Here is a 27985-nt window from a genome sequence, read left to right on the forward strand (position 1 = left end):
GCTCAGCCTCGTTTCGCAGGCCCTGAGGGATGGAGGCAGCCAGAGGAAGCCAGGACCTAAAGATCCCCTCCCAGGCCAACCATGGCCGCACTCAGACTGTGAAGAAATGGGTCAAGGAGGGATTGACCAAATCTCAAGGGACCCACTGGCTCCTCTGGGATATCCACGTTGTCCCTGGGGTTGGGGCTTTCTGGAGTTCGAGGACTCTGTGGCCCAAGGGTCAAGGTCCTACCTGCTCGATGTCTGGCTGCAGGGGGCTGTAGAGGGGCCGTGACTCCACGTGCTCCGGGACCAGGCCCTGCTGCTGAAGCACATGCAAAGCCAGACGCTCCTCCACTGGGCCCAGGTGTGGGTTTGGGATCCTGCCAGCCTCTGCCCCAGAGAGAAGACAAAAAAGTTGCAGGAGCTGGGGAAGCGAGAGATAATGGGGCTGCCCAGTGAACAGGCTCAGCAGGGCTGCCTAAGAGTCATAAGAAGCCCTAACCCCCGCAGCCTCACCCCCAGCACAGATGCACTTTTTCTGGTCCTCATGTCTCACTTTTGATAGGGGAAATCTTGCTGTCCACTAGCTCCAGGCTTAAAATCCAGATTCCCCATTGCCATCATTTCTACCAAGCCTGTTCTATAGTTTTTATTCCTATTTTCCACCATACAAATCCTCCTGTCTCCAAAGCCCACTTCTTCCAGGAAGCTCTCCCTGACTGCTCCCAACTCTAAGCCTCAGCAACCTTTACTCCTAGATTTGGCATCTTAGTGCTGTTAGTATTATGCTCTCGTTCATGTAAGTTGTTCTACTAGTAGCAGTAGCTAAAATAATAGCAATAACAGCAAACACTTCCAGAGCAGGAACCACGTGCCACACACTATTCTTCAAGCTATTAACATATTTAATCTTCATGAGGATCCTAGAAGCTGAGTGCTGTTATTATCCCCATTTTATAGAAGAGAAATCTGAGGCACAGAGAAGCCACACAACTAGCAGCAGAGCAGCTGAGATCACATGCTCACTTAGGAAAGGTGCGTGACTAGGCATGAACCTAGGTGCCTGTCCCCAGGTGCGTCCCAGGTACAGCTCCTCCCTGCTAGGGGATGGGTCAAAAACTGGTGCTACAGGTGGGGAGAAGACATGGGGTATTCCTGACCCAGAGAAGCCTGGCCAACCATCCAACAACATGAACTTGGAGCCCACTATGTCAAAGGCCTTGGCTTGGGGAGCTGATGGTGGACACATACATCTGTACATGTACCCAGGTGTGCTCATGCACACCTATATGTACACACACATGTGTTCACCCATCAGACCTGCCCTGCCCATTTCAGTAGGGGCCTCAAAGGAAGAGGCATGCACCTCAGAAGACACACAGGGCCAGGAACCTGGCTCTGCCCCTAGCTGGTTGGGTGACGCTGGGCAGGTCGTTCACCACTCTTGGTCTTACCAGCCTCATCTGTAAGAGCAGGCAGATGTTGGACCTCACCATCTCTAGCTTTCTGGCTTTTGTTTCCTATGACTTTATGACCATGAGCCATGGCCCTGTGCTAAAGTTGCTCACAGACTAGTAGAAGGAAATGAGACTCCCCCGAAAACAGATGCACATTCTATGGGAAAAGGGAATGAAGGGGGGCAGGGTGGGGGGCGCCTTATGGCTGAGCCTGGCTCAGCCATGACCTGGGAGAGTCAGGAAAACAGAATGAGAAGGAGGAGGGGGTGGGGGATGGGGCATCAAAGCCATCATTTCCCTTTTATAACCTTGGCACCAGCTCTGACATCAAACATCTCTGAAGCAACCAGGAGGCAAGGGGCCAGCTGGGCCTGTAAACACCTCTGGGGAGTCTGAGCTGCTCTGAGTGGGTGATGCAGGCCTGCGGGCATCTCAGACACACGGAGAGCATGTGGCGGGATTCTCAGCCAGGAGAGCTGGGCAGGACCCTGGGCAGGACTGGGGGCACTACAAGGCCTGCCTGCCTTGGGATCCTTTAGATACATGGGTTGTGAGTGGGGAGCTTGGAAGACACCATCAGGGTCAAGCTGCCAGGCTGGTGCAATTCAAGCAGAAAACTGTTTCTGAGAAGTGGACTGTACCCCAAACTCCAACCAGGGTCAGACCAGCCAATGCCAGAAAGAGACTGAGCCTAACTCTGACCCTGACACTGGCTTCAGACTCACCTCTGATCTTGCCCTCGGATGGGCCCCAACCTGGCCTTGGACTGCACTCTGACCCTGGCTGTGCCCTGACCTCTAATTTTCACAGTGGCATCACAGGTCAGTACTGGTCCTCAAAGTACCAAGTGCAAGTGGAGCCCATCTGTGCTGCCCTGGAGAGACCCATGCCCACAGCCTGCTGATGTGGGTTATGTCCGCTTGGATCTTTTATGGTAGCAGAGGGTCTGATGAGAGAGGGAGGGATACAGCGAGAGCCCACCATGGTTTGGGGTCATGTGGCAGCTCACCTATCTCTTCAATGGAGTATTCTTTATCCTGAAACATTACACGGTCTGTCCGGTACACAGGTGCCTTGACTCTATGCTGCTGGCAGAAGAGGTGGAGGAGCTGGGAGGGGCGGAGCTGGTCCCGCCACTGGTTCAGTCCAGAGCTGAGGAGCAAGCACAAGACATAGATGAGATGCTTCAAGGACACTCATGAGGGTAGAGGGGCATGCAGGGACTGGTGTACCCTCATGCACAGCATTGCCCACTCCTTGCTTTTACAGTGGGTGTCCCATCTGATTGCTCACCATGACTGGGCATCCCCATTTTACAGATGGAGAAATGGAGGCTCAGAGAGAAAAGGACTCATTTAAGTATGGAATTGCAACTTAAATGTTTTCAATTTCCCGAGTTAGATAATCAGACCCAGAGAAGACTCGAGATGGTGGGAAGAGGGGTGCAGTCCTCACATGCATTCCCCTGACATAAACCATCACAAAATTCCCCTCCGGGCCCAGTTGCAGCACACATGTCCTCTCATCTGTTTCCCCTGCTTCTTTCCTGCCTTCCTTCCCTCTCTCCCTTTCCAGGTACCTAGCCCTCTCTAGGCCTTCTATGTGCATTACAGATAACTGGATTATAACAATGTGATGAGCCAGGTTCTTGGTTCAAATCCTAATTCCACCACTTACAAGCAATAACAACTCTGGGCCTCAGTTTCTTCATCTGTGGAGTGGGGATAGGACTCCCATTGGACTCAATGAGAGAATGCCTAGGAAGTGCTAAGCCCAGGGCTGGCACACAGTAAGTGCTCAGTGGTGGTGTGTTGTCAGAGAAGACAGGGGTGGTGTGTTGTCAGAGAAGCAGCCAGCCAGCCCCCATCCACGTACACACAGTAGGTCTGTGGGAGTCCACAGCGAGCCCCAAACTTGGACAGCAGCCTGTTTTCCAGGTCGATGACCGTCTCACCGATCTTTTCGTCCTTGGAGAGGAGGTCATAGTCATAGAGAGTGATCTTTAGGTCCTTCTCCAGAGGCAGAGTGCAGGTCAGCTCGAACATCCTGCAGGAGGGGCAGATTCCCGATGTCAGCCAACACGGGGCACCCAAGGGACAGGCAGGGCAGGATAAGAGCTCGAAACTACCCCAGGGAGTCTTCTTTCCTTGGGCCCCCTACAGATCTTACAGGCCCAACCACCCACAGCACTGCTGTACTGGGCCTGAGTGTGTGTGTAGGGGGAGGGGGGACAGGACTTTCCCAAATAAACTGTACTGGGCATAAGGCAAGTGCCTGCCTGATGGACCACAGACCGAAAGAATGAATTGGAAATGCACATTAAAACTGAAGCTTTGACCACGACACCAGGAGACAACAGATGCAAGAGATGTGAAACTCCAGAGCCAGGGGCCAGAGCTTCGGAATTTACCGACAACTGGTACCTCCAGTCCAGGGAGGACTCCTGGTAAATTGGAGGAATCCAATTTACCGACGACTGGTACCTCCAGTCCAGGGAGGACTCCTGGTAAATTGGAGGACTCCAATTTACTGACGACTGGTACTCCAGAGCAAGGGGCCAGAGCTTTGGAATTTACCGATGACTGGAAACTCCAGGCCTGGGACCTGCTTTCTGGACTCTTCACATCCACTTCTGGGATGGGATGGAGGGAGAATTTGTGAAAAGATTTCTTTGGCGAGAGCTCTTGCTGTATCTGAGAACTCCATCTACCATGGGCATCAAAGGGAGAGGTATTCTCCCTTCTCCCCCTAAAATGAGCTCCCTGCAGGTGGGAGACACAAGCCTGGCACCTGGTACATGCTCAGGGAAACTTAAGCAACTTGTGGCATGGAGAAGGAGGGCAGGGGCCACATTTGGGAGGAGCTGCGCTCTGGCCCATGCCTGGGCAAGGAACACAAGGACTTCCTGGGAGGAGAAGAGACCACTCTGAGGCCAGACTGGAACTGCTCTGAATCCTGCCCTGTGAGACCCCCAGAGGGTTGCAGCAGCGAGAGATTGTGGAGTTGACCATCTGAGAACCAGAGGCTGGGGACAGCAGCTAAAGGGACGCAGCATCTGCCATATCCCAGAAAGTGCAGTGGGAGGGCTCACGGGGGGCTCTCTGAGGAACCTCTGGAAAGCACCCACAGGAAAATAAGTCGGCTTTCAACATCCGTGGTCCAGAGAGTACCCGGATGACAGCGGTGGTGGGCACATGAGACGGGCCCTCTCCCCAGCCCAGACACTGCAGGAGTCAGAACCTCAGAGGTCAGCCAGAGCAGGAAGGGAGAAACACTGGACCAGGAAGGGAGGAAGGCAGGGCCCCTCCTTCCCTACACCACGCGCGCACGTGCGCGCGCGCACACACACACAAACACACGTAAACATACACACATACACACACACCACACACATATGCAGATACATGGACACAGACATACACACACACACACAAATATGCACACAGACACACACATGCACATACGTGCACACATATACACACACAGGCACACAAATGTACTCATGTACACACACACATACATGGACACAGACACACACACATACACACACCTACACACACATACACACAAATGCACATATACACACACCACACAGACACACAGACACAAACACACATACACACACATACAAATACACATGCACATACACGCACACATATACAAATACACATACACACACATATATACAACACACATACATATACACACACCACACAGACACATGGACACAGAGACACATACACACACACAAAATACACTCATGCCACACACATAGACACACATAGACACACAGACACACACAGACACATACACCTACACACATATATACACACAAATACACATGCACACATATATACACACACCACACACACAGACACACGAACACAGACACACATACACATACACACACACACACACAAATACATACACACACATGCACATATGTGCACATATACACACATACGCACACACAGCTGCATCCAAAGAGGGGACACACTCCCCTAGAGCCATCAGGGAGCTCGGGATTCCATACAAATGGGCAGTGGGTTATGGCCTGAGTCTGGGTTCGTGAGTTAAAGTGGCTGAGCTCAATGTCAGCAGAAAAGTCACCTGCCTGTCAGTTTCCTCAGGGGAAAGGAGAAGGTAACGCCATGGAATACATGCTGACAAAAACCACCTCATGCGTTGTGTTCGTCTGACACATGGGTTATAGAATGGAAGGGTTTCTGTTGTGATCTGAAGGAGGCTTAAAGCACCAGGCAGACCAGCTTGCCCAGGATTGGGGGAGATGGGGAAACAGGCATGGGAGGCGTGTGTTCCTGCACTGACTCCCCTATCTCCCCTGAGTCCTGACACACCCCCACCCACTGTGGAACAGGTCCTGCCCACTGCCCCATCAGCATTAGCCTGAGGCCCTGCGCCAGCCCCTGGAGCTCGCCAGCCCCTGCAACTCATACAGAGTTCCTCTTTCCCACCTACCACTTCCCTCCAATCCTTGCTTGGTGGGGGCTCATCACTGGCCAGGGCTGGTTCACCTTCAAAAGCTGCATTTCCCCAAGGAGACTGGGTCCTCACTGCAGGGTGAGTGACCACAACTAACTCAACAGACCCCGGTTTATAAGTGCAATATGTGACTTGATGACATCAGAACAGTAGGTGTCTTCTGCAGGTGCGAGAGAAATAGCTGCCACCCTCCCTCTGCATCCTCCCCTCTCTGGCCTAAACAAGCTCACGTCCAAACAGCAATTCAGGATGCCTAGGAATTACTCCCATGCAATGGGCATTGATTCTTCCTTTCCTTGTTCTCAGATTTCAGGAATCATTTTACTATCTTGGGTCTACATTCTTCCTCTAGCTCTTGCTACAGACACATGTGGGACACTTACAGAGAATTAATTACTAAATGCAATGTCGTATAACAGATTGGATCCTGAGACATTAGTAAGAGGACATTAGTGGGAAAACATGAAATCCTTTAAAAAAAAAAAAAGTCTAGTTTGGTTAATCGTAATGCACCAATGATGATTTCTTCATTTTGACAAATGTCCCATGGTTAGGTAAGATGATACCAGTGGGGGAAATTGAGTAAGGGGTTACCAGTGGGGGAAATTGAGTAAGTGGAAATTATGCACTGTCTCTGTAACTGTTTAGTAAATCTAAAATTATTCCAAAGTAAAAGTTTATCTTTAAAAAAAAAAGAATTAGCAAATGCATCTTCTGAGCTTACACACAGATTTCTACTTTTTCTTTCTTTTTTTTTTTTTTTTTTTTTTTTTTGAGACAGGGTTTTGCTCTGTCACCCAGGCTGGAGTGCAGTAGTTTGATCACAGATCACTGTAAGCTCAAACTCCTAGGCTCAAGGGATCCTCCCACCTCAGCCTCCCAAGTATCTGGAACCACAGGCATGCACTACCATGCCTGGCTAAGTTTTTTATTTTTTGTAGAGATGGGGTCTTGCTATGTTGCCCAGACTGGTCTCAAACTCCTGAGCTCAAGCCATGTAGATTTCTGATCTTAGACGTAATTGTTTAGTGTTTAACTAGGAGCTTCTGTTGGGATCAAGTCTTTAGCAGCTAAAGAAGGGCTAACTGATGCTATGCCCCCATAGACATGCAAGATTTAAGGAATATAGTTTTGCTCCAAGAGATACGGACTTCACAGTGCCAGTCACATCTCCCCCACTAGACTGTGGGTTATCCTGTCTGGCTCCTCCACCCCAAGACCCAAGATGCCCCAATTTACTTTCCAAATACGGGCTCCAGCGTGCAGGGGATGTAGTTATCCTGGTCACTCACTGATTTCTTCCCTATGGAGATCTTGATGTAAGGATCACACTGGAGGAGGAGACAAAACACTTCTGTGAAAACACTTTCCCAACCTGTCTTTGAGGCTTCATGAGTGCCTTGCCTCTGGATGGGATGAGGGAGCAGCCAACAGGAAGTTGAGACGTGGGCTGTGTCCTGCCAGGACAGGGCCCCCTCCCACACACCACACCACTCTACTTGGCCCCTGACATGGGCTTCTGGTCTTGGCTCCAGCCGTGGGAATGGGGCACCTGAGTCCTTCACACTCCCAATCTACTGCTCCATTGGGAGAGGCCAGGCCCTTATCAGAAACACAACAGTCTGCATTACACACATGACGAGACCAGGCTGGGGTCCTCTCTGTGACCTCTGCTTAAGCATATGGAAAGGGAGAGGGGCGGTCAGCCTATGTCAGCCTAGGCTAGCCCAGGGAGGTCTCCCTCCATGCTTCCTGGAAGCAGCAGCACCCCTCAGCCAGCGACCCAGCAGCTGGGGCTGCAGAGTGCCCAGGGTTAGTCTAGCATCAGGAAGGCTTCAAGCATATAAACCAACCCACCGGCCATGACCACACCTTGGAGGCCGTCAGTGGTGCCTAGGCTGAGAACTGCTCCATTCTGTCCCTTGAAAGGTGAGGCTACAGGGTGGGATACCAGGCCTCCACCCACCACCTGAAGGACACATGCTGGGCCTAAACCTGCCTCAGGAGACAAGAGGGGACCCTAGCCTCATGCCTGTAAAGGCAAATCAGGCCCCACCCCTGCCTCTCTTCTTTCCTCTTCCTTTCTCTTCCCAACATTACTCTGCCTCCCACCTCTGTCATCTGCCCATAACTCCAGACTCCTTTCCTCCTTCAAATCTCCCCTCTCCATCTCAGGCAATGACTAGAGGGAGACAGCTCAGGCACTTATCTTGGGCACAAAACGTAAGGAAGGGCCAAAATAGTTATTAAGATAAACAGTATTTTAATGAAATATTTTAAAAATTAAAATCAGTGTCAATAGTCCATGATGAACAAAATATCAAAATTTTAAATAAAGACCGGGTGAGTGTTACCAGCATTCCCTTTTACCTGGGACTCTGCCATGACTAGGCATAGCAGTCACTAATGCTGCTCCTCTCCCCCATCACTCCTCCCCATTCACCATTGAGAGTCCCAACCTATACCCTCAGCCCTACTTATCTTTCTGCTTTATTCTTGTTCTAGACACACATTAAGCAATTTTCTTTCAAACCTTTGCCTATGCTTTTGGCCCCTCTTAAAACACTATTTTCTTCTCCCTCCCAGCCTATCAAAATCTCATCTATCCTAAGAGTCCTATTCCTTCCAGGAAGCCTTCCCCATTTTCCCAAAGTCCTGTACTGACATTGGCCTTCCCTGACCTTCTAGAGCACTTGGTCCTTAACACAACTCCATCCAGGCACCTCTCGGTTTTGTGTGTTTGTCTGTTTCCCAACCTACTATGAACTCCCTGAGGCAGAGTTTGTGTCCAGGTTCTATAGGCCACTTGTACCTGAGCCTGCTACTCTGGGGGAGGTGAGGGCTCTAGGAAAGTTACCTTCCCATTGGGGTCCTTGGGCTGCAGGCCAAATGCTCGGACAATGTAGATACGGACCAAGCACTCCTGGGGTCCCTGGGCGGCCAGCTGGTGGAACTGTCTTGGGGGCATGGGGATGGCTGGGTCTTCTGGGAGGGGATAAATTTTGAAGAGGCCCTGAAAAGAAGGAAGGGTTAATTTTCATTTTTATCATCATTGTTGATATGGGTTGGCTGTGTCCCCACCCAAATCTCAACTTGAATTGTATCTCCCAGAATTCCCACATGTTGTGGGAGGGACCCAGGAGGAGATAATTGAATCATGGGGGCCAGTCTTTCCCATGCTATTCTCGTGATAGTAAATAAGTATCATGAGATCTGATGGGTTTACCAGGTGTTTCTGCTTTTGCTTCCTCCTCATTTTCTCTTGCCACCACCATGTAAGAACTGCCTTTCACCTCCTGCCATGATTCTGAGGCCTTGCCAGCCAAGTGGAACTGTAAGTTCAATTAAACCTCTTTTTCTTCCCAGTCTTGGGTATGTCTTCATCAGCAGTGTGAAAACAGACTAATACAGTAAATTGGTACCAGGAGTGGGGTGTTGCTGAAAAGATACCCAAAAATGTGGAAGCGACTTTGGAACTGGCTAACAGGCAGAGGTTGGAACAGTTTGGAGGGCTCAGAATAAGATGGGAAAATGTGGAAAACTATGGAACTTCCTAGAGATTTGTTTAATGGCTTTCCCCAAAATGCTGATAGCAATATGGACAATAAAATCCAGGCTGAGGTGGTCTCAGATAGAGATGGGGAACTTGTTGGGAACTGGAGCAAAGGTGACTCTTGTTATGTTTTAGCAAAGAGACTGGTGGCATCTTGCCTCTGCCCTAGAAATTTGTGGAGCTTTGAACTGGAGAGGGATGATTTAGGGTATCTGGCAGAAGAAATTTCTAAGCAGCAAAGCATTCAAAAGTTGACTTGGGTGCTGTTAAAAGCATTCTGTTTTAAAAGGGAAACAGAGCATAAAAGTTCAGAAAATGTGCAGCCTGATGATGCAGAAGAAAAGAAAAACCCATTTTTTGAGAAGAAATTCAAGCCAGCTGCAGAAATTTGCATAAGTAGCAAGGAGCCTAATGTTAATCCCCAAGACCATGGGGAAAATGTCTCCAGGCCATATCAGAGATCTTCACAGCAGCCCCTCCCATCACAGGCCCAGAAGCCCAGAAGGAAAAAGTGGTTTTGTGGGCTGGGCCCAGGGTCCCTGTGCTATGTGCAGCCCAGGGACTTGGTGCTCTGTGTCCCAGCTGCTCCAACCGTGGCTGAAAGGGGCCAATGTACAGCTTGGGCTGTGGCTTCAGAGGGTGGAATCCCCAAGCCTTGGCAGCTTCCACGTGGTATTGAGCCTGTGGGTGCACGGAAGTCAAGAACTGAGGTTTGGGAACCTCCACCCAGATTTTAGAAGATGTATGGAAACATCTGGATGCCCAGGCAAAAGTTTGCTGCAGGGGTGGGGCCCTTATGGAGAACCTCTGCTAGGGCAATGCAGAAGGGAAATGTGGGGGCTCTGATGCCCCACATCTGGGGCACTGCTAGTAGAGCTGTGAGAAGAGGGCCACCTTCCTCCAGACCCTAGAATGGTAGATCCACCAACAGCTTGTACCGTGAACCTGGAAAAGCCTCAGACACTCAACGCCAGCCTGTGAAAGCAGCCAGGAGGGAGGCTGTACCCTGCAAAGCCACAGAGGTGGAGCTGCCCAAGACCATGGGAACCTACCTTTTGCATCAGCATGACCTAGATGTGAGACCTGGAGTCAAAAGAGATCATTTTGGAGCTTTAAAATATGACTGTCCCACTGGATTTCAGACTTGCATGAGCCCTGTAACTTTTGGTTTTGGCCAATTTCTCCCATTTGGAATGGCTGTATTTACCCAATACCTGCACCCCCATTGTATCTAGGAAGTAACTACCTTACTTTTGATATTACAGGCTCATAGGTAGAAGGGACTATGCCTTGTCTCAGATGAGACTTTGGACTGTGGACTTTTGGGTTAATGCTGAAATGAGTTAACTTTGGGGGACTCTAAGGAAGGTATAATTGGTTTTGAAATGTGAGAACATGAGATTTGGAGGGGCCAGGGTCAGAATGATATGGTTTAGCTGCATTCCCACTCAAATCTCAACTCGAATTGTATCTCCCAGAATTCCCACATGTTGGGGGAGGGACCCAGGAAGAGGTAACTGAATCATGGGGGCCAGTCTTTCTCGTGCTATTCTCGTGGTGGTGAATAAGTCTCACAAGATCTGATGGGTTTATCAGGGGATTCTGCTTTTGCTTCTTCCTCATTTTCTCTTGCTGCCACCACATAAGAACTGCCTTTCACCTCCCGCCATGATTCTGAGGCCTTGCCAGCCACGTGGAACTCTAAGTTCAATTAAACCTCTTTTTCTTCCCAGTCTTGAATGTGTCTTTATCAGCAGCATGAAAACAGACTAAAAACAAATACAACTGTCACCGACACAATCACCATCATGACCACCACTCTCATCTCCACCAGAGTCACCACCACTGAGATCACCAATCCCAACACCATCCCATCACCAGTCAGATTCTGCATCAGTGGCATCACCATCACCACCTCCATTACCCACGTGGTCACCAACATCAGCACCAGGGTCACCAGTGTAGGTACGACCCCTCCCCTTCACTTATGGCTCCAGCACCATAGTCTTAGGCCCACCTGGGTTAGGGACATGTCTTCGAGGATTTACCTTAAATTCACCAATGACAGATGGATCTTCCGTCTCCTCCTGCGTCTTGCCCCGGTACAGCTTGAAGGTGTTACAAAAGTCAGACAGGCCCTCAAAGGCCTCCACATTCTCCAGCTGTGTGTCATAGACCTGCCACACATGGGGATTAGAGGAGGGGACAAGAGACAGAAAGAAAGTAGAACAACAGCAAAGGAAAGGAAACAAGAGAAGGAGGGGAAACATGACAGTGTGAGAGTGAATAAAGAGAGAGAAGGAAGAGAGAAGAAGAAAAGGAGGGAAGGTGACCAAAAACAAAATAAAGGAATGAAGGCAAAGAAGAGGGCAGGGTTGGAGAGATGGAGAGGTCACAGAGGGAGCCAGAAAGGAACAGAGGAGGAGATGGACAGAAAATTCCAGGGGAAGGGAGCAAAAGGAAAGATATTTGTTCAGCTCCATTAGGGAATAGGGTTTTCTGGTCAATCAAATATTTTAAGTACCTGAGAGTCATCAGAGACTTGGGCAGTACATTTTTTAAAAGAACAAGATTATGAATGAGCAAAGGGTGGACCGACATTTTATTTGAAGACTGTGATAGATGTCTGGAAAATTAACAGGTCAGCATTTCCAGTAAAAATGTTCACATACAGGATATCCAATGACAATGGTATCAAATATCAATCCAAGTGTATCTTTGGAGCATCACTTTAAACTTGTTAGCTCAATTGATTTACTTGTCTCTTCTCAAACAGCCAATGATTATTATTTGTTAAAGCAGTGCTTTAGAATTGCTTAGGATTTAATAAAGCAGCAAGCTGTTTTTTATTATGCTGATAAAATGTACCTAATAAACAGTAACATTAAACAGGTTAACATACATGCTAAATTCGTCATATCTGAAATCATCTTTCTAAATATTATTTCTCATTTAGGCCCAGCTCAAATTCTGTCTCTTCCTTGAAGGTCAAGTTCTATCTTTTCTAATAAATATTTAATTATGCAAGTGACACAGGTTCATTATTAAAATTTAGAAAAATATAAGCAAATATTTTTAAAAATTAATATTGTCTTAAATTCTAATTCTCAAAAATAACTAGTTATTTGATCAGCATTTGGTATATGTCCTTTTGAATATTTTCTTTATATATATAATTTTTTAACCAAAATTATGGACTCAAAAGATACAAACTTGTAACTTGTTTTGTGGATGGGGGGTGCAAGTGAGGGGAGAAGTCTCACTCTGTCACCCAGGGTGGAGTGCAGTGGCGCAATCATGGCTCACTGCAGCCTTGACCTCCTGGGCTCAAATGATCCCCCCACCTTAGCCTCCTGTAGCTGGGAGTACAGGCATGCCACCACACTGAGCTAATTTTTCTATTTTTTATTTTATTTTATTTTTGTAGAGATGAGTTCTGGCCATGTTGCCCAGGTTGGTCTCAAACTCCTGGACTCAAGCAATCCTCCCACTTCATCCTCCCAAAGTGCTGGGATTACAGGTGTGAGCCACTGTGCCTGGCCTGTAACTTGTTTTTTAACCTAATGATGTACCATGAAAATCTTTGCAAGGTCAAAAAATATACTTCTATAAAACTCTTCCTTCCTAATGGCAATATGATATTCAATTTTATAAATGTATCACAAGATATGATGAACATTTAGTTTTGCGGTTTTTCAATATTATTATTTTTATTTTCTGTAGAGACGGAGTCTCACTATGTTGCCTAGGCTGGTCTCCAACTCCTGGCCTCAAGCAATCCTCCCACCTCCGCCTCCCAAAGTGCAGGGATTACTGGCGTGAGCCACCAGACCCAGCCATCAACATTATTTTTTTAAACCACTTATACGGTGTAGGAGTTTTAAAATCTCCTATCCAAGTGTTTTGTGCACTTGTTTAAATTCATCTTTATTATAAGCTCCCAGAAAAAGAATTCCTGGACAAGGAGTATGCACATTTTAAGACCTCTGATGCGCACAAATTGCTCTCTGGAAAAATTGTATGGATTTATATACTCCTATCTACAGTGTTCAAGTGTGCCCACACTCCCAGCCTTTCACCATCGCTGTACACTTTCACCCTTTTTTAACTTTGTTAATTTGATAGATGGAAGATGGTATGCTGAATTTTAAATTGCATTTATTTAATAGAGATAATAATAATAGAGAAACTTGCACGGGTTTATCAGCCATTTGTATTTCTTCTGCTCATCCTTGTCATTTGTACATTTTCCATCTGTTGGTGTTTGTTTTCTGTTCTGTGGTGATTTGAGAGACTTCTTGGTATATAAAGGATATTAAACTTTGGTCTATCAAATGTTTGTCCCAGTCTGTCACTTGCCTTTCAGTTATGTTTATGTTATATTTATGATATTTTTATTTATGGTATGTTTATGTTTGTGTTTATGTTATATTTCTGGTTACATTTGATTACCTTATGTTTATATTTACAATTTTTAGCCATATCAGAAATTTTTATTATTATTTTTTAATTTTTTTTTATTATACTTTAAGTTTTAGGGTACATGTGCACAATGTGCAGGTCTGTTACATATGTATACATGTGCCATGTTGGTGTGCTGCACCCATTAACTCGTCATTTAGCATTAGGTATATCTCCTAATGCTATCCCTCCCCCCTCCCCCCACCCCACAACAGGCCCCGGTGTATGATGTTCCCCTTCCTGTGTCCATGTGTTCTCATTGTTCAATTCCCACCTATGAGTGAGAATATGCGGTGTTTGGTTTTTTGTCCTTGCGATAGTTTGCTGAGAATGATGGTTTCCAGCTTCATCCATGTCCCTACAAAGGACATGAACTCATCATTTTTTACGGCTGCATAGTATTCCATGGTGTATATGTGCCACATTTTCTTAATCCAGTCTATCATTGTTGGACATTTGGGTTGGTTCCAAGTCTTTACTATTGTGAATAGTGCCGCAATAAACATACGTGTGCATGTGTCTTTATAGCAGCATGTTTTATAATCCTTTGGGTATATACCCAGTAATAGGATGGCTGGGTCAAATGGTATTTCTAGTTCTAGATCCCTGAGGAATCACCACACTGACTTCCACAATGGTTGATCTAGTTTACAGTCCCACCAAGAGTGTAAAAGTGTTCCTATTTCTCCACATCCTCTCCAGCACCTGTTGTTTCCTGACTTTTTAATGATCGCCATTCTAACTGGTGTGAGATGGTATCTCATTGTGATTTTGATTTGCATTTTAGCCACACCAGAAATTTCTAGATCATCTCATCTAAAGATCTTTTTCTTTATAGTGTCTGCCTCTCAAATTATACTTACAATGTCTTCATAGCAAGATTATTCAACACTCAATTCAATTTAGTACCCAGCGTGAGGCAAGAATTTATTTTTTGCTAAATGGTTAGGCAATTATCTAAACATCATATTTGTTTAAATTTCTTCTCCCTTTCCCATGACTTGTGTCATACGCCAAATGCTCATGCCTCCTTTTGTTTGTTTGTGATCTCTTCTCTGCTCTATTGATCTGTGCGTTTTTTCACCAATACCATGTTTTAATCACTGTGGCTTCATAACCTGTTTCGTTACCTGATGTTCTTCCAGATGAAATTTTAAAACATTAAGTTCCATCCTCAACAAAATGTTTCTTTGGAATTTTTGTTAGGCTTGCATTAAACTTAAAACTAATTTTCAACAGGGGAATTGATATCTTTATAGTATTAACATTTTAATACAGGAACATGATCTGATTCTTAACTTACACAAGACTTTTACTATTTATAGGCCTCTTCATACAGAGCCTACGTGTTTATTGTTGAGTTTATTCCTCATGAAGCTTCTTTTGTTGGTACTATGAATGTGAATCTTTCTTCCACTAGATTTTCTAAATAGTTGCTGCCATCTTACTGGGTTCTCCTGACGGTTCTACTAATTTTTCAGTTGGTTCTCTTCAGGTGGTAAGCAAGTCAGTCAGACACAGGGATAATTTTGTCTTCTCCTTTCTAAAATGAACGACCCGTTTCTTTTCGTTGACATTGAAATGGTTAGAAGATACGGACCAATGTTAGTGATAACATGAACGTGATCACAGTGAGTCTTGTCTTGTCTTGGTGAAAGGACTGCCCTAGTGTTTCACTCAGTTCCTTAACCTATATCGAGTCACAGAGTGCTTCAGTAACCTACAGTCAATAAGCCATGGACTCTCTCCCCAGACAAACGCACTTAGGAACATTCTTGAGAAATACAAGTTCAATTTCTACAGTAAAGAAACCTTCTGAAGTCATGAAGTTGGATGTTGGCTGTTGGCTTGAGAGATGTTCTTTTTAACATTAAGGAAACTCCTATTTCCAATATGTTACTTGATCTTATAAATCATCAATAGATATTAAACTTTATTGAATGCTTTTCAGCACCAACTGAAATAATCTTTGTTAACGTTACCTACTGATATGATGAATACTGTTCATGATTTCCTAATGTTGAACTTTTTATATTCCTGAAATGAAGCAAATTCGGTTATCATGACATTATTTTAATATTAGTTAGGTTTCATTTGCTATTATTTCTCTAAGATTTTTCATATATATTCATGTCATAGATGATATTTATACATATGGCTGAACTTTATCAGATTTTGATGGCAAGGTAATTTTAGTTCTATAAAAATCAAGGTTTTCTACATTTTAATATTTTCTCTGCTGTGAAATACTACATATAGCACAGGAATTATTTATTCTTTGAAAATTTAGGAAATTCACTTTATAATTCCCTGGCTCCAGCTCTCTCTTTGAAGGTAATTCTTTGATAATTTTGCCCGTTTCTTTCATATTTTTTGCTGCTTCTTGAGACAGTTCTGTTTCTCTTTTCCTTCACATTAGCTCATTTTAAGGACATTTTCAAATCTATTAACATAGAAATATATTTAGAATTTTTCTAAAATTCCTAACTCCCAATTAACTCTGCTGTTATGTCCCTGTTTTCATTGCAGATTTTGGCTTGGTTTTCTCTACTTCTCTAAAGTAGACTAGCTGAAGAGTTATCTATTTTAGTTGATTCATTCCAATCAAAGTGCCAATTATTTGATTTTTTTCAATTCAATTCTATAATTTTCCCTTTTCTAATTTTTTCTGCTTTTCCTTTTTCTTTTCTCTTTTTTGTCCTGCTGTTTTAAGGGCTTTTCATTATCATTATTCTAGCTTCTTGAATTGAAGCTTTACTTACTCCCTTTTTCCAGATAATGAAAATAGTTACTCATATGAAAGTGTCTCTGCTCACTGTCTTGGCATTGCCTCATTTGTTTTGATACATGTTTTCATTTTCATTTTCCTGGCATTCTGTAATTACAGTTTTATCTTTATTATTTGATCCCAGAGTTACTTAATTAGTTTTCTTTTTTGTAATTAACATAATTTCTTAAGGCCACAAATTTCCTCCGAACGCTGCTTTAACTATAACCAGTAAGTTCTAATATGTAGTGTTTTAGCACTGTTTCCTAGATGTTCTGTGATTTCTGTTAGTATTTTCTCCTTCACCCAAGAATTGTTAAAATAGAGGGTTTTTTAATTTTCCAGGTAGAAGAGGCCTTTTGGGCTTTTGATCTTGTTACAAATTTCTAATTTTATTGCATTACAATCAGAAAATGTTTTCTTGGTATTGTCACTTTCTGAAATTTATTAAAGTTTTCTTCATGGCCTGTTACATGGTCAATTGTAGTAAAAGTGCCACACGTGTAGTCTTTATTTTCAGGCTACTGGGTTAAATCAGGTTACTAATCATGCCAAGCCTTCTACATCCTCTGACCTTTTATTTTTTATTTTATTTTTTTATTTTTTTATTTTTTTTTTTTTGAGACGGAGTCTCGCTCTGTCGCCCAGGCTGGAGTGCAGTGGTGCAATCTCGGCTCACTGCAAGCTCCGCCTCCCGGGTTCACGCCATTCTCCTGCCTCAGCCTCCCAAGTAGCTGGGACTACAGGCGCCCGCCACTGTGCCTGGCTAATTTTTTGTATTTTTAGTAGAGATGGGGTTTCACCGTGGTCTCGATCTCCTGACCTCGTGATCCGCCCACCTCGGCCTCCCAAAGTGCTGGGATTACAGGCGTGAGCCACCGCGCCCGGCCTTATTTTTTTATTTTTGAGATGGAATCTTGCTCTGTTACCCAGGCTGGAGTGCAGTGGCACCATCTTGGCTCACTGCAACCTCCACCTCCCAGGTTCAAGCGATTCTCCTGTCTCAGCCTCCTGAATAGCTAGAATTTCAGGTGCACGCCACCACGCCTGACTAATTTATGTATTTTTTGTAGAGACAGAATTTCGCTGTGTTGACCAGGCTGGTCTTGAACTCCTGACTTCAAGTGATCTGCCTGCTTTGGCCTCCTAAAGTGCTGAGATTACAGGCTTGAGCCACCACACTTGGCCTCCTCTGACATTTTTGTCTCCTTGATCTGACATGAACTGAGAGAAGGGAATTAAATCTCCCCCTACCAACCAGTGTGTTTCTATTGCTTCTCATATCTCCTGTAAGTTGTGTTTTGTAAGTATTGATGTTGTAGTATTTAGCACATAGATATTCTCATAAGTGTCATATCTTGGACTTGTACCATTTAGCATTATAAAGTGTCATCCTTTGTCTCATTTAATTTTAGGAACCTGAATACCCTCTCATCTAATATTAAGATTATGACTTCTGCTGTCATTTGATTTGCATTTGCCTGGCACACATTTTCTTAATCTTATTTTCAAACTTTATCAATATTTTCATTTGAGAGTTAGATTTTGCTCTGAGATCTGATTTAAATTTTGTAATTAGTAAGTGACTGATGTAACATGTATTGACAAGACAGATACGTTTGGTCTTGGTTTTACTTGTTTAATTATATAGTCATGTAATGTATTTATATCACATTTCCTCATTTCATAGGTTCTTTTTTTTTAATCTTTGCACGGTCCACTTGCTGTGTGTGGGGCGGATGGGAGTGGTGCATGTGACAGTTCTGATAGCTGGAATGATCTCAGCTTCTGTTCTAGTATTTATATACATTTATATATTCTGATAATACTTAGCCCTCTATGTCTTTAGGCATAGTATTTATGGGGTCCCTACTGTAGCAATAATAAAATAATCCAATTTTATCTCCCTCCTTCTCCCTATCACCCAGTTTTAGACAACAATATCTTCCTTAACATTTACCTTTGTACTGTTTGCTTGTATCTTGCTTCTATGCTTATTATGTGACTTGCCAATTTCAAATAATATCTGTCCACTGTATTTATCATATGTCAATCATTGTCCTTACTGTATATTCCATACTCTTTTGTCCTTCTCCACCTAATTTTTGTCAGTTTTACCATCTCTACATTTCAGTATATATGATATTTACATTCTTACCTATTACCTTAACCCTTCCATTTGTTTTCATTTTGATTCTAAGGTAAAATATGACCATATTCACTTTTTTTTTTTTTTTTTTGGAGACAAAGTCTTGCTCTATTATCCAGGCTAGAGTGCAGTGGTGCAATCATAGCTGACTACAGCCTCGAACTACAACCAGTCCTTCTGTTGTGGTTTCTCCAGATAACTTCCCAGGTTAGCTGAAGTTAATCCCCTAGGAGTTCCTTCAAGACAGGCTCATTGGAATCACATTACTCCAGTTCCTGAATATGTATAAATGGTTATCTGTAGCCTTTATGCTTGGAGGGGAGCTTGGCTGAACATATAATCCTCAGGTCACCCTGTCTTTCTTTGATGATCTTATATCAGTGTGTTATTGTCTTTGGATATGGAATGCTGTTACAAAAAAATGGAAGCCACCTTGATTTAGTTCCTATTTTAAATGATTTAATATTGCTTTTTTCTTTTCAAGAGGTGGGGAGGAGGTGTGACTACCCAAAGAATTATTTCTTTATCTCTAAAGTACAGTAATTATATTAGAATATGTCTCAGATGGACCAATCTTTGTCAGTTTTTCCTGACACACCATGAACTTTTTCAATATGTATGTTCAACTATTCTTTCATTTCAGTAAGGTTTTATTAAACCATTATGGGGTTTTTTTTTGTAATTTTTTTACTATTTTGGTTGTCTTCCTTGGAGACTCCAATTATGCAAATGTTAGGTTTCCTTTCCCTGACGTCTATATCTGTCATTTTCTCTTTGTTCCTTTATAACTTTTTCATTATTTCCATTTTCGTTTGCTTACTTTTATAGTTTCTGTCCTCCGTGCCCTTGGTTGTGTTTTCCATGTGGCCCTTCTGCCCTGTGCTCCTTCCAACTTCACGTTTTCATCTTTCTTTCCTGAGTCCTGCCGGCCCATAGTTTATCACTCATTTGATCAGCCCTTGACTACTTTCATTTTTGCTTTGCATTCTGACTGCCCCATTTCTAAAAAGTTCATAGCAAAGCATTTCATCTCATCTGCTCCTTGGCAAATTTTTTCAAGTAGGTATATGTCCTCTTCTATTGATAAGTTTTCATTTTGATTTTCTTTTCTTTTTTGCAGGATTTTTGAATTCAGGCTACACCATTTTAAAAAATTATTTCTCACTAAGTGAGCTGAATTTTGTTCCCACCACAGAGGCAGACTGCTTCCTGCAAATATGGCTCATTTGTGTAATTCTTGTGTAGCTCCACCTCTGCTTCTCTGAATCAAATCAGGTCTAAGAGGCTTCTGTCATCAGCTTCAACCTGTCTCCAAAGTTTCCATATCCATGGTTGTAAACAAAGGATGTAACATTTATATTTCATGGTGAAACCTCACTTTCAGGAACTGTATTTTGAAACTATTATGAAAATTTTCAAACACACACAAAAGTAAAGAGAATAGATAATAAACCCCCATGTAACCATTATCTGTCCTAAATAATTATCAACATTCTTCCATTAGAAAGTATATTTTTGCTAGGCTTTCTGAGATCTGCTACCACTCTGATCTTTCAACATTCTGCATGTATCTTCTCTTCACTTACTGCTGAGTGGCCTCTAACCAATTTCAGTTGTCTTTGAGCAGCCCTTACATATATTTTGAAGTCTGTGGCTTCTATTTGTTTCCAACTTTTCTGAAAATGGATTTTGTGGGTTTGAATGATTTCCAACAGAAAAGGGGAAAAATGCTGACTTATGCAGCCATGTTCATACTGGAAGTCCCAATAAAATATTTTTTAAATTTCTAAGCGGTTGAACTTTTTGTTTAAACTTTTGTTATTAATTTCTCATTTTATTGCATTATAATCTGTCTTGTATGATTTCTGCTTTTGGTAACTTACTACAAAACTGATATGTGATCAAATTTTGTAAGTATTCGCTGAGCATCAGGAAAAAATGTATTCTCCATTTTTTATTATTTTTATTCTCTATTTTAAAGCTATAACTTTAATTTCATGTAGCTTAAGAAACATTTACCTTGTTATTCAGATCTTTTATCTTCTTATGTATTTGTTGTCTGCTTGATAGTTAAGGAGAATGGTGTAATGAAATCCCCACTGCAACTTTAATTTCTGTCATTTTGTGCTTTTATCAGTGTGAGATATTAGTTTATACATTCTTATCCATTTTTGCTTTAACTATTTCTAAGCTTTACTATTCTATGCATAAATATTTGAGAGTCTTTTCATTGAAATATACATCTTTTATTTATATAAAACTCTCTATTTTGTTTCCTTTGCTCTTCACTTTAAATTCTGTTTTCCTTTGGTTTACACTTACCTTGTTTGCTAAAATATTGTTTTCCAAAATCTTTATTTTTTAGCCATTCTAAGTTGTATTGTTTTAGATGTGTCTTTTAAAGACAGTACAATGAATTTTGACTTTTGATATAGTCTAAGAGTCCTTGTCACTTAATGGGGAAGTTTAGTCTGTTTTTATTAATTAGGAACATTAAGATGTTTTGTTCTTTTTTTTACTATGCATTTTCTGTGGTTTCTGTTTTTAATGCTTTCTTGTTGTGTCTTTTGTTCCTTTATTTTTCTATTTAGATTAGGAGTTGTTTCGTCCCCCTATGCTAGTGATTTCTAAAATCTGTTTTCCTGTACCCACTGTGTGCTCCACTCTCTCCATAATGTGGCAGGCTATTTTTCAAAGACCCATGTTGGTGATGGTGGTTTTCTTCCATTTACTTATCTTTAAAGAACCAGCGTTCCTTCCAGGTCTAGTTTTCCCCCAGAAATAGTTTGAATGCATTTTGCTTTGGACAGCCTATTTTCACTTGGATGCTGTCAGAGACCTCCTCCAGAGGTCAAGCGGGAGGGCTGGGTGCCAATTCAGCATCCGCACCTGAGGGAGCAGCGAGGGGCCAGGGCCATGGGCCACCCTGGCAGGAGTCCTCATTCTTGCTTGGGTTGTCTGACTTTTTGGCAAGGCCACAGGACCACATGCCAGACCTAATGTGTCAGACCTTCTTCCTGGTACACAAATAGTTCTGTCTCTTTGCCCAACCTCACACACCCAACTACCAAGTCGAGGAGGAACTTGCTGCCTGAGGATCGCAGCTGCTGCTGCCTGTGCCTCATCTCTGAGCAGCCAGGTCTCCAGGCACTATTCACCAGGCAGGCCCATAGAGCAGAGACAACTTTTGCTGACTGGTGAAACTGCCCTCCAGAGTGCCTAGCAGAGACTCTGTGCCAAAAGAATCACCTGAAAGCCCAGGCCACCTGCTACCCTGACAAGCTTCAACTCTCTCTCATCCAGTCCCCTTCAGAGGGCTCTTGGGGCCTTTCCTATGTGTCTAACAGCCTGTGCCCATCTCTCATTTTCTCCTCTCCAAGCCTGGGAGGTAATTGCGGGGTACAGAGTCTCCCCCATTTATAATCCAGAAGCAGTGTTGCCAGATTTAGTAAGTGAAAATACACAATTCCCAGTTAAATCTGAATTTCAAATAAATAACTGATACAGAACGGGGTCAGGGAAGTGCTGGGTAGAGGAGGACGGGGTCCCTGGCGAGGGCTTCACCCCCCGGGCATGTGCCCACAGGCCTAGGGAGGACAGGCATTTCTGTTTTCTTGCCCAAATGCTGCATTTCCCAAGACCGTCCTGGCCTGCCACACCCCCATTCTGTGCCTATAAAAACCCCCAAGATCCCAGCGGGCAGAAACACAAGTTGCTGGACATCGAGAGGAACACACAAGCAGCGGGATGTCGAGAAGGACCCACTGGTGTAGGAGCACACCAACAGGCCTCAGCAGGCCAGCAGGCCATTGACCAGCGGAACAATGTGGAGTTTGGTCCTGGTGATGAGAGGAGAGTCCAGGCCATTGAGCAGCACGACTCCAGGGGAAAACCACCTTCCCATTCCATCTCCCTTCTGGCTCCCCAGTCTGCTGAGAGCTACTTCCACCCAGTAAAACCTTGCACTCAATCTCCAAGCCCACGTGCGATCCAATTCTTTCAGTACACCAAGGCAAGAAACCCCGGGATACAGAAAGCCCTCTGTGCTTGTGATAAGGCAGGGGTCTAATTGAGCTAACACAAGCCGCCTACGGATGGCTAAGCTGAAATAGCCCTCTGTAACACACATCCACTGGGGCTTCAGCTGTAAACATTCACCTCTGGACACTGCTGTGGGGTTGGAGCCCCACAACCTGCCCATCTGCATGTTCCTCTAGAGGTGTAAGCAGCAGGGCACTGAAGAAGCCAGCCACACCCCCATTGCACACCCTGCGAGGGGGATAAGGGAACTTTTCCTGTTTCATAACCAATAATTTTTAAAGAAATATGCCCCGTGCAATATTTGAAGCATGCTGATATTAAAAAACTATTCATTGTTAATCTGAAATTCAAATGTGACTGGGCATCCTGAATTTTAACTGGCAACCCTAGCCAGGAGACCATGCAACTCCCTTAAGGAGTAATTTCTGAGTCACCTCTGATTATCTTCTTTAAAAGTAGTCTACTTTTTCAAAGCATAATTATATTTGTATAATTTCCTCAAAATACCACAATTTGGCTGACTCATTTCTGTTTTTTTCCACAGAAACAGGGTTTCCCATATTTTCAGATTTGTAGGTAATTTTCTGGCCCAATTGTAGGAGTTAGGGGTCAGGAGTACATTCTCAAACCGACTCTCTTTTTATTTTAACACAAAGTTTCTATTATAGAAAAGTTCAAATAACACTGAAAAACATGGAATAGGACAACAAATCCCTGCGTACCCATCTCCAAGCTTTAACCGTTTTCAATGTCATGCAATATTAATAATGTTGACTATTTTGAAAATCGGTGAGGGGGCCACCCTGATCTTGGGAAGGGGTAGGGGGCTGGGGCACGTTAACACAGATCATTTCACCTCTAAACACTCCCGTATTCTTCAGCATTCTCCCGGGAATACTGTCTTGGTTATCCCAGCCCACACTTGCTTCGGGCTGTAAATCGGTGGGTGGCTTTCTCACCCAGCTGGTCTAGCAGCATTCATCACCCTCAGACACCGAATGAGGAGACAAATGCAAATACATCTACTGCATGAGCTCTCTTTCTGTTGTGTCTCCCACTGCCCAGCACGCACACACACAGCGACTGTCAGACTGAAGAGAGGCCTTACCTTCAGGGTGTCAAAATCCTTCTCCAAGTAGGAGCCGCACTTTTCCCTCTCCCCTATGGAGGCAAAGAATTTGCTCCACCAATCGATGAACTCTTCCTCCTGAGTGGGTGGAAAGAAAGAGACCATTTCAGAAACAGGACTCGCCAAGCAGCATCCTTCAGAGTTGGAAACCCTCCCTCCGCTGCTGGGCCGCTCTGGACCACAAGGCTTTCCTAAGGGTGATTTGGGGGAGCAGAGAGAGGAAACCTCTGCCTCTCCTGGGGCAAAGACTGCAGACTGAGGAAGAGGTTTCAGCATTTGGTTGGTGTTGAGAGGCGGAGGCTCTAGCCCTGGCTGTGCCCCCCAAGCATGTGTGTTTCTGTCAAACTCCCCGGCCTCCCTTTTCCTTTCTGTGAAGTGGGCATAAGCATCTTCGTAGTTCCTGCATCCCAGGAACACAACACACTGAGACCAAAATCAGAGGGTACATAGGGTAGCTCTTAGGGGAAAATGTCAATAATGTACTATTTATGAACAAAATGCAGTAGATCCAGGAAAATGCAGACCCAAAAGAGTTTTATCTATTCTGTCCATCCGCCTCCCTACCCAGGCAATAAAGGAAGCATTGGAAATCAGCACTTAACCTCCCCAAGGTCAAATCAAGGCAGAGTCCCTGAAAATCAACTAATACTAAGTACCCTTTATTCCAAAGACACTGCTAAATGTGAGGTATTAGGTGAGAAGAAAGGAAGTATGTGACAACACAAATTTTCTGTGTGACATCCGCATCCTTCCTCCAGTCACTCCTATTTGCAGGAAAAGATGGACAGGCCTGTTGTGGCAAATCCTGACCTCCCCACCATTTAACTCCTCCTGTACATGGTGTGTCTGCAGGCCCTCTTAGCTCTGGTGTCTAGAATATTCCTTCAGCTGTGTCCTGTCTCGGCGGGTGGGGGTGTCCTATCACCTAGAGGGTCACCAAGCTCCCTGAAGCTGGGATGGTCAGTTCACCCCAAAAGCCCACCAAGGTCCCATCACTCAGTCTGAGCCCATCTGTACCATTAGAGCTCATCTGGTTTAGTGGGAAGGGCCAAGGACACGGCGTCAGGAGCTCATTCTGGAACTTGCTTTCCTCCTCTGTATGAGAAGGTAGGCTAGAAGATCTCCCAGGAGCCTGCTCTAATTCGCCACCAGGAACTGAACATCTATCACAGAGTTTCTGAAAATGCTGGTGGCCCCTTCAAACTAAAGCCAAGTGCTCTGAGCTCCAGCTTACTAAAGGCAAAAACAAGCTGGTGCCCAGCCAAGGGTTCCTGAACAGGCATCCTGGGGAGACGGTAGGATGAGGTTCTCGAGTCTCCACCCGTCCTGGAAGTGTGGTCCTAACACACCTTGTGTGGCCAGGTGGTCTCCAGACACACCACACAGGGAACGTGTACCAGAGTGAGGCTGAATCTGCAGCCAGGCCCTACCAGACCCACTTACCCGGAGGGTCTTCTGCAGCCAGGAGAGAGGAAACAAGGTCAGGTGGGGTAGCGTACAGCATGGCAGAGCTTTCTGACTTGTAACCACTCTAGAAAAAGCCAGCTTAGAGCAAGGCGGACCCAAGCCTTGATGTTTAAAGTTCAATTTAAAGAAAAAGATGCTATGGGTGACACACATACACAGACATACATATCAGACTCACAGGATGACCCACACGCAGAAGAACAGACTTACACAGTCACGTCCAAAGGAGATGTGTATGCTAAAACACACATATGCCCCCACAGAAACACACAACTGCACATACTGGCACACAGGCAATCATGGACACTTAGGTAGAAATCGTTAGAATGGAATCCAATTTAGCTGTTGAGTTCCCCTAAATCTTTATTTTTCTTTCCCAGCCCAAATACTTAAAGGTTTGAGTTTATAACTCAGGCTCAGAGTCAGGCACAGACAGACAACCAACCAGTGAGTTCTGTACAAAGAAAAGACAGGAACAAGAATTGTGGGGAAGGTATCACACTTCCCTCAATCCTGAATAACCAAGTAAATTTCCAAAGGAATTAGAGACAGATAGTCTGAATAATACAATTAACAGTGACAACTAAATAGACAAACATTATTTACACTAAAAACAGAAGATATACCTTCTTTTCCAGCATCTTTGGAGCACTTAGAAAAAAATAAAAAAGCCACAGAGCAAATCTCAGTAAAGTCCCAGAAATAAAACCACTATCGGTCACATTTTCTGACCATACTGCAATAAAACTAGAAAAATGAGAAATTTTAAATAAAATACTAACCTTTTGGAAATTTAAAGGCATATGCTTAAAGCCCTCCTGGGTCAAAGAGAAAACCAAAACTAAAACCTCGGATACTTAGGAAATACCAACAATAGGAGATATATGTCCCAAAACGTACGAGTTGTAGCTAAGCCTGTCTTCAAAAAAAAAAATTTATCATAAGTGTTTTCACTTTTATACAAAAGGAATGAAAATAAATTACCTGATAATTCAAGAAATTAGAAAGGGCAGAAAGACCAAAGAAAATTGTAAATAGAAATGAATATATTAGAAAGGAGAATATTATAATTGATCATTAAACCCCAGAGCAAGATTTCAAAAGACCATTAAAATAGATAAACATTTATCAAATCTAATTTTTAAAAGTAGATATACTATTAGGAATGAGAAAAACCAAATAAAAAGATATTATAGCAGACAATGAAAATATCAATAGGTTTATGAGGCTGAAACCAATGACAGAATCTTAGAAAATGTAGACGAAGTGAATGATTTTCTAGGAAAATAAAAATTGCCAAAATTGATTCAAAAGTAGTAGAAAACATGAAGAGATCAATAACCCTGAAAGAAAGTGAAAAAGATCTCAATGAACTACTTCCAAAAAAAGACAGGAGGCCAAGATCATTTCTTTGGGGGAAAATTCTATGAGTGTTTCAAAGAATAAATCATTCTTTGTTCCACAGCATAGAAAAAGACAAAAGTTTTTACATTCGTTTTATGAAGCAAAGCTTGACAAAGCAACACACACACACACACACGGATTAATCTCATTCCTGAAGAGAGACATAAAGATCCTAAATAAAACACTAACGAACAGATGGCAGCAGTCAATCTGGCGTGGTCAAGCTGGGTTATTCCAGAATACAAGAGTGGCTCAGCATCAGTGAGTCAGGAGAGGAAACCCACAGGATCATCTACAGCAGAGATTTGAAAACTATGGCCTACTGGCCAGCCACCTAGTTTTGTAATTTAAATATCAATATATTTTGTAGCAGCTTTCAGCTACAATTGCAGAGTTGAGTCTTTGCAACAAAGACCTTACGTCCCCCAAGCCTAAAATACTTACTATCTGACCCTTTAAAAAAATTTTGCCAGCCCCTAGTTTATAATATGCAAAACAAAAACAAAAAATGGATGTTTAAGAGGTTAGAATTTTTCATTTATTCTCAAATGAACCTCTCAGTAAATTAAAAATAAAAGGAAGCTTTCTTAGCATTATAAAGAATATTTTAAAGCAATAGTCAGCATTGTGTTTGACAGTATCAGGCTTTCTCCCTTCTGGGCTCTTGCACATATAGGTGCCTCTGCCAATAATTTTCATGTGATATAGACATAAAGAAGCAGTAAAGCAGGGTGGGTGAGAGCCAGGACCCAGAAGCTAGACTGCCAGTGTTCAAATCCTGCCACGCTCAGTGGTGTGACATTGGGTCACTACTTAACCTCTCTTGGACTCAATTATCTGTAATGGAAAAATAATAGTATCAGTTTGACAGTTATTGTGAGGAATCAATGAGTCAATATAGAGAGAGTGCTCAGAACTGTGCCTACACATAAATGCAACGTAAGTGTTTATTGCTCTTACTGATAATAGTAATATTGCTGTTGTTGCATGGACCTGGTTAGCTTCTTGGCCAAGAGCTAATCTCCTACAAACTGCTGGTGGAGCACGGATGGCCACAATCATTCCAGAAGGC

At 43.6% G+C, this 27985-nt stretch overlaps 1 protein-coding gene across 16 annotated transcripts in view; it reads right to left on the minus strand.

The window, feature by feature from the left end:
• DYSF (dysferlin) overlaps positions 1-27985 on the minus strand; it is a 231031-nt gene that overhangs the window by 18545 nt on the left and 184501 nt on the right. For all 16 annotated transcript variants that reach the window (XM_004029397.5, XM_004029399.5, XM_004029398.5 and 13 more), the window contains 7 exons: positions 24022-24120; positions 11544-11672; positions 8800-8955; positions 7182-7273; positions 3315-3485; positions 2449-2591; positions 233-372 (listed from right to left, as the gene is read on the minus strand). In XM_004029397.5, coding sequence (XP_004029446.5) covers positions 233-372; positions 2449-2591; positions 3315-3485; positions 7182-7273; positions 8800-8955; positions 11544-11672; positions 24022-24120 — 930 coding nt within the window. The remainder of the gene's footprint in view (positions 1-232; positions 373-2448; positions 2592-3314; positions 3486-7181; positions 7274-8799; positions 8956-11543; positions 11673-24021; positions 24121-27985) is intronic.

The sequence above is a fragment of the Gorilla gorilla genome, chromosome 12 (genome assembly GCF_029281585.2).
Source record: "Gorilla gorilla gorilla isolate KB3781 chromosome 12, NHGRI_mGorGor1-v2.1_pri, whole genome shotgun sequence".
Classification (NCBI taxonomy): Eukaryota; Metazoa; Chordata; class Mammalia; order Primates; family Hominidae; genus Gorilla; species Gorilla gorilla.